This window comes from Coregonus clupeaformis, chromosome 36 (genome assembly GCF_020615455.1).
Source record: "Coregonus clupeaformis isolate EN_2021a chromosome 36, ASM2061545v1, whole genome shotgun sequence".
NCBI classification, from domain to species: Eukaryota; Metazoa; Chordata; class Actinopteri; order Salmoniformes; family Salmonidae; genus Coregonus; species Coregonus clupeaformis.
The window spans coordinates 29,043,210-29,050,970 of record NC_059227.1 but is presented as its reverse complement, the minus strand read 5'-3'; the positions used below and the strand labels follow the sequence as shown (position 1 = coordinate 29,050,970).

The window sequence follows — 7,761 nt, the reverse complement described above, 5'->3', positions numbered from 1 at the left end:
CCTACAATGCTGAATGCCATTGAATAGCCTACATCTGTATCCAATAATAAGCACAGTGATCGTTTGATGTTAAGCACAATCTCTCTCCGGAGAACATGAGAGCCAGTGATATAGAGAAAATTCCTTAAAGCTAGAATCCTTAATTGAAAAAATAAAGCAGCCACTCTGTTTTGGGAAAAAGCTGAGGGATGGGCCTGGAGAAATTCAAACTCAAATTCATAGATAGAGCAATGGATGCAAGGACTAACCATCCATGATATCAAAATGATAGTTTTAAATCATGTTGAGATGATTACAAACTTTGGGGTAAATAAAACTAATATTTTGGGTTATGATGGGGTACGACAGCTGAACTAAGCTCATGAGGCATTTTCAAGAATCAATGGGTATATTTCATGAGGCATCTTCAAGAATCAATGGGTATATATCATTAATTTAGAAGTCCAAAAATGGATGTAGCAACCAAGGATTCTATCTTCAGTTGCTACAGAAATCGCCAAGAAACCATGATGCCTGGCAGTGCAAAATGTCTTTGTTGCCAAAATAAGCTAATCAATGGGAGAAGAGGATACATTCTAATTCATTGATCATGATGGTTGGAAGTCATCATTAGTGGTCAAAGTGTTTGTCCCACAATCTGATAGCTGAGCGGTGACGGTAGTTGCTAGGGTCGAGGGATTAATCACACTAAGCACATCAAAGTTTTATCCGATGGATTTCTCCATCTATGCAAATGAACAAGAAACTACGAAAACAAGAGAGCCTCAGAAATGGCCTGATATGGAGATGATTGAAAAAATGGCTTTTTAATCGCAGTATCCCAATGGGGGGGGGGGTTCAGAATTGCTCATTAAGTGTTGTAAATCCCTCCTCTAATCATATCAGGCAGAGTCTTTATATCTTTAGTGTGCAGGGAATATTCTCTCATGTTTATTTAACAAACACTGTATATTGACAGCATGCGATAGCTGAACTTAATTAAGTTCAAAGACGCAGTGGAGAGTAAAGCCTATGTTTTGAATCAAACAGTGCTTATCGTGCCAATAATGAAAGTTAGGGAACATCACCTGTTTATAGACCCATGGGGCGGCGCACAATTGGCCCAGTGTCGTCCAGGGTAGGGGAGGGAATGGCCGGCAGGGATGTAGCTCAGTTGGTAGAGCATGGCATTTGCAACGCCAGGGTTGTGGGTTCGATTCCAGTATGAAAATAAATAAATAAATAAATAATGCACTCACTAACTTTAAGTCGCTCTGGATAAGAGCGTCTGCTAAATGACTAAAATGTAAATAATAAGTAAGTCTTAATCCTTTTAAATCCTATATATGAACAACTGGAAATAGCTCGGGGATTTGGAAGACAAACGACAGTGATCTATTATCAATTCTGATTTCAATTGTATTCTGAATAAGTAACTGTTTGGGAGAAGTATAGAGACTTCCACAACAATACAGTCAGAGGTCAGTATAATAGCAAAGTCAATCTATTTTCTATCACATGTACTACAACTAAACAAACCAATCAATAGACATTCACACAGATAACCTTTCAACAACAGCTTCACTCAAAATCTCTGTTGGCCAATTACACTCTCTCAAATATCCAGTTTACTTCAACAGACCAGACGTTTCCATCAAACCCATCATACTTTCTCAGAGAAATGATAATTATACAAAGTGATGGAGACTCTCTGTATGTTTACGACATCATAGCAGGATAACAGGGGCTAACGTCTGGATTGCCCCCCAGCACTGGGGCCAGGGCTGGGTAAACTATTAACCAGGCAGCAGTAAATCATCTTAGTAAACACGGGGTTGTTTAAACAACAGAACAAAGTCTAAATCACCAGTGGTATTTCTACAGCAGCGTGTCACAGGACCAAAGGCCTCAGTCTCACCATCACCAGCTCCAACCATCAGTATGTCCAGCTTGGTGTTGTTTCTCAGAGAGGTTCTCAGGGAGGTCCCTGGATGGCTACTGTGGGTTGTGGTCTTCCTGCCTGTCACTCTGCTGCTGATAAAGATGATTGTTTACCTGAACTGGAAGCTGAAGGAAGGTAATTAAACTGCACTCTGTTTGGTCTGTAATAACAATGAACAAATTAGTAATTCTGGACAATGTCAGTGATCTAAAATTAGACAATATACAATTAGATGATATAAAGATTGTCAATATCTGTAACTTGTCTGTAACACCTTACTTGTAGCATAGTTACTGGACAACCAGCCTGTGTAAACCTGGTAGGATTTGACCTGCTGCATATTACTGAATTACAGCTGCATTAGCATAGAAACAGCTCTACTTTTCAAACAAACAAAACCACCATCATTTTAACAATTTTGAGAACATTTCCCGTCTGAGAGAACTGTAACAGTCTTTGGAAAGCGGCTTAGTGTGGAGCTGGCCTTAAAGGCTCAGTCACTGGTCAATATTTTCTCCACTTCTTCATTACTGATGGTATTACTGACGGAGCTCTGCCTCAGCAGGGATCAGACCTCACAGCTTTCAAACAGTGCTGGCTGCAGACAGAGGATGTGACCACACACACACACACAAAGAGACACTCTCCTTCCTTTATATCAGTAGAGGCAGTTGTCTTCAGCCCCTCACCCCAGGGAGATGGCCTCCAGGCTGAGCTACAGAACCACATTCTTTAAAAGTGTTTCCTCTCAATCTTAAATAAGCATGCCCCATTCAAAAAATTCAGAACTAGAACAGATATAGCCCCTGGTTCTCCTCAGACTTGACTGCCCTTGACCAGCACAAAAACATCCTGTGGCGTACTGCATTAGCATCGAACAGCCCCCCGCGATATGCAACTTTTCAGGGAAGTCAGGAACCAATATACACAATCAGTTAGGAAAGCAAAGGCTAGCTTTTTCAAACAGAAATGTGCATCCTGTAGCACTAACTCCAAAAAGTTTTGGGACACTGTAAAGTCCATGGAGAATAACAGCACCTCCTCCCAACTGCCCACTGCACTGAGGCTAGGAAACACTGTCACCACTGATAAATCTACAATAATCGAGAATTTCAACAAGCATTTTGCTACTTCTGGCCATGCTTTCCACCTGGCTACCACTACCCCGGCCACCAGCTCTGAACCCTCCACTGCAACTTGCCCATGCCCCCCCCCCCCCGCTTCTCCTTCACACAAATTCAGACAGCTTATGTTCTGAAAAAGCTGAAAAATCTGGACCCCTACAAATCAGCTGGCCTAGAAAATCTGTACCCTTTCTTTCTAAAATTAGCCGCCGAAATTTACGCAACCCCTATTACTAGCCTGTTCAACCTCTCTTTCATAAAGTCTGAGATCCCCAGAGATTGGAAAGCTGCCGCGGTCATCCCCCTCTTCAAAGGGGGTGACACTCTAGATCCAAACTGTTACAGACCTATATCCATCCTGCCCTGCCCTTCGAAAGTACTAGAAAGCCAAGTTAACAAACAGATTACTGACCATTTCGAATCCCACCGTACCTTCTCCGCTATGCAATCCGGTTTCCGAGCTGGTCATGGGTGCACCTCAGCCACGCTCAAGGTCCTAAACGATATTATAACCGTGATCGATAAAAGACAGTACTGCGCAGCCGTCTTCATCGACCTGGCCAAGGCTTTCGACTCTGTCAACCACCCCATTCTTATTGGCAGATTAAATAGCCTTGGTTTCTCAAATGACTGCCTGGCCTGGTTCACCAACTACTTCTCAGATAGAGTTCAATGTGTCAAATCGGAGGGCCTGTTGTCTGGACCTCTGGCAGTCTCTATAGGGGTGCCACAGGGTTCAATTCTCAGGCCGACTCTATTCTCTGTGTATATCAATGATGTCGCTCTTGCTGCTGGTGACGCTCGGATCCACCTCTATGCGGACGACACCATTTTGTATACATCTGGCCCTTCATTGGACACTGTTAACAAACCTCCAAACGAGCTTCAACACCATACAACACTCCTTCCGTAGCCTCCAACTGCTCTTAAACACTAGTAAAACTAAATGCATGCTCTTCAACCGAACGCTGCTTGCACCCGCCCACCCGACTAGAATCACTACTCTCGGCGGGTCTGACCTAGAGTATGTGGACAACTACAAATACCTAGGTGTCTGGTTAGACTGTAAACTCTCCTTCCAGACTCACATTAAGCATCTCCAATCAAAAGTCAGATCTAGAACCGGCTTCCTATTTCGCAACAAAGCCTCCTTCACTCATGCTGCCAAACATGCCCTCGTAAAACTGACTTCGGCAATGTCATTTATAAAATAGCTTCCAACACTCTACTCAGCAAATTGGATGTAGTCTATCACTGTGCCATCCGTTTTGTCACCAAAGCCCCATATACTACCCACCATTGTGACCTGTATGCTCGTTGGCTGGCCCTCACTACATATTCGTTGCCAAACCCACTGGTCCAGGTCATCTATAAATCACTGCTAGGCAAATCCCTGTCTTATCTTAGCTCACTGGTCACCATAGCAACACCCACCCGTAGTATGCGCTCCAGCAGGTATATCTCACTGGTCATCCCCAAAGCCAACACCTCCTTTGGCCGCCATTCCTTCCAGTTCTCTGCTGCCAATGACTGGAACAAACTGCAAAAATCTCTGAAGCTGGAGACACTTATCTCCCTCACTAACTTTAAGCATCAGTTGTCAGAGCAGCTTACCGATCACTGCACCTGTACACAGCCATTCTGAAATTAGCCCACCCAACTACCTCATCCCCATATTGTTATTTATTTTGCTAATTTGCACCCCAGTATCTCTATTTGCACATCATCTTTTGCACATCTATTATTCCAGTGTTAATACGAAATTGTAGCTATTTTGCACTATGGCCTATTTATTGCCTTACCTCCATAACTTACTACATTCGCACACACTGTATATATATTTTCTGTTGTATTTTTGACTTGATGTTTTGTTTACCCCATATGTAACTCTGTGTTGTTGTTTTTATCGCACTGCTTTGCTTTATCTTGGCCAGGTCGCAGTTGTAAATGAGAACGTGTTCTCAACTGGCTTACCTGGTTAAATAAAGGTGAAATAAAAATAAAATAAAACATCACACAGGCAGAGATGACGGGCTGGGGGGAGGATGTACACCTGAGAAGGGGAACTGTTGATGGCCCCCTACTGGATATTGCCCTGCTGGGTACAGTACAGCCCTCTGAAAACTCACAGGACATGCAGACACAATAGTGTTTCTTGGAGAGCACAGTGGATGGAGATGCTGAATATAAGTACTGAGTACTATCCACCGCCAGATCATGGATAAAACACCAGCTAAGCCACAGAGTGAAGCAGCAACCTGCAAAGGACTAGAATATGGAATTCCAAATCACTGTTTACAAACTGTTGGAATGCAGAGACAATGTGCATTTTTTATTACTAAAATGATCGTGTTTATTGTACCATCAGTATTAAATTCTAAGAATGCTTCAAGTTCTTTTCGGATGATTCCATATGGTTGAAAGGTCACGGAACCCAAAAGTCCACAATAAGCTTCTGCACATTTTTTTTCATTATCTGAGCCTCCTCTAAAGCACTGATGAAAACTTGTCTGAAAATGGTCTGTATTTTTTGTGCTTCAACTAGAATGAAAGCAAGAATGCAAAGATTTTTTGCAGCTGAAGGATTTGGTGTGAAAAGGAACCAAAGTCGTCCAATTAGAGAATAACAAACGTTTATTTAAACAGTGTTACACAGAGGGTGAGGTGGCTGTGGTGGAGAGGGGGAAAACACAACAAAATGTTCAAGCTGCTGAAAATCTAAGATGATCTGCTATACACAGGGTCCAAAGAGCAAATTGACACCGTCATTGGGTTTGTTGGGGTTGGTCAGATTGCAGAGAGCGCTAGGCATGAGGCAGCCATCTCCTTTATCTACAGGTAAAATATTAAAATGGTGGCAATTGTGTTTCTTTTAGTTGTCAAAAAACAAACCCACCTCATCAACATCTACAGTAAATCAGTTTACAGATAAATACAAAAAAGTTTAAAAGATTGCAAAACAAAAATAACATTTTCTACAAATATATTTCTGATTATTGATGCCGGAAAGTTACGGAAAATAAAAAGTTTCCAAATATTTTTTTTTTTAGGGAGGTATTGGAAAAGCACCTGCACTTTAATGGAATGCTTCGGTTTTGACTGCATAGAGAAGAAAATGTGTTGGCACTGTATTACAATGTATAAAATGACACAGTACTTCGCCCTTTGCTGGTCCCTTGGAAACTCACCCAATTAAATGAATTTGCTGTTCTTCCTTTCCCCCCCAAAAAAACGGATACAATTTTGACTCCAAGACAACATGGAACAAGACCAGGTCCGAAGCTAATATACCCACTTAGTCTAACTACCTGTCGACATGCAGCTGCATGAATCCAGGAAGATAGATATTGAAATGTACTTTCTCATAACATCAGCTGTCTGTACATACTAGGAATGTGAATACTGCTCAACAATAAAAATTACCACTTGATAAATCCTACCTGGTTTTAATAATGAGACATTTTTTCTTCTTTTAGCAAAAAGCACAAAAGAATAAAAACATGCTACAAATGTTAGCTAAGTGGTTATCTTCTGAGTGATAAAAAAAGGAAGGTGTGCGATGAAACACAGACACATAGGAGTTCAGCCTCTGGGTTGTCTTCACCTTGTCTTCTCACCAGGTTGACTCTTGGTTTGGGAAATTACAGGAGTTTCTCAAAGATCCATGTATGAACTTCACAGGCTCTTCAGCTCTGAGAAAGACAGAAGGAGAGAGGAATGAATATTATATTCAGCCTGAAGGAGTACCACCAACTGGAGTAATTTAAAGGTAAGGTCCAAATATGAAGTGTCTAGAGCTCTAATTGAAATCACCTAAAATAACTCGGTATGGTAATGCAACTGCCTTGCACTGATTAACAGTGATTATACAGTTGATCATATCTACTCTTTTCTAATTTAATTAGGAAGAATTCATCTGCTTCAGTGAAAGTGGCCAAATCCTGAGCTTTAGTGCTTATACAGCATACATTTGATTTTCATTAGATACTAGCCTATTGGATTAAAAGCCACCATCTCCTTGGGGCAAACCCAAACCAGCTAGTACTCCATAGCCTGCTTCAAAGTATATTGATGAGAGAGGTATCTCTCACGTCATGCCAGGTAGGTAGTGAGGAGGGAGACTACAGCGAGACAAAAGTACTTGATGATCTGACAAGAGCTGCCGCAGCATTCTCATTGAAGGGTACACACGCTGCTTCACCAATCAAAGTGTTACTCTATTCTCAGCAGCCGCTGCAGACATGCTCATTTTCCCCAGAATTCAGCAGAACTGGAGAGGCATGACAGAACTAACACTCGGGCTGGGCTGGCTCTGGATGGGGCTCTATCTGGGCCACCTCTGAAATGGAAATGGTGGAAATAAATTGACAACTTTATTCAGTCCACTTTCCTCTTGGCAGTTATTGCATTGCTGAAGTGCAGAGCAGGCTCCGCATGGAGATGGATTGCAAACCAAAGCTTTACTATAATGTAAACAAGTCCCTGTGCATCGGACAACTGCCATGATGGGCTGTCCGGGACTGTCTGAGCTTGCCAAACGACCCATGCATATACCGCTATATGGACAGGGTGGAGGCAGAGCAATGAGCTAGTTTATACAGAGTAATACCAAAGTAATGAAGGCATATGATCCACCCAGCACCCATGGATCCGCTGTCCCTAACAATTGGCTCGGAGCCTCATCTTTGCTGTGGGTACATTTTATCCTATTGTATG

At 42.1% G+C, this 7,761-nt stretch overlaps 1 protein-coding gene and 1 long non-coding RNA gene across 13 annotated transcripts in view; one reads left to right on the top strand and one right to left on the bottom strand.

Moving 5' to 3' along the window:
- The first annotated feature begins 1,879 nt into the window (after positions 1–1,879).
- LOC121552331 lies at positions 1,880–5,437 on the top strand. Its single transcript, XR_005997188.1, has 2 exons — positions 1,880–2,056; positions 4,980–5,437. It is a non-coding gene; the product is annotated as an uncharacterized LOC121552331 (long non-coding RNA).
- A 224-nt stretch (positions 5,438–5,661) lies between these two features.
- The window catches only part of LOC121552329 (protein 4.1), an 85,627-nt gene continuing 83,527 nt past the window's right edge, over positions 5,662–7,761 (bottom strand). For all 12 annotated transcript variants that reach the window (XM_041865149.2, XM_041865158.2, XM_041865161.2 and 9 more), the window contains one exon: positions 5,662–6,737. Coding sequence is in view for 1 of the 12 variants with exons in the window: in XM_041865158.2 (XP_041721092.2) it covers positions 6,732–6,737 (6 nt within the window). In the remaining 11 variants the exon portion in view is untranslated. The remainder of the gene's footprint in view (positions 6,738–7,761) is intronic.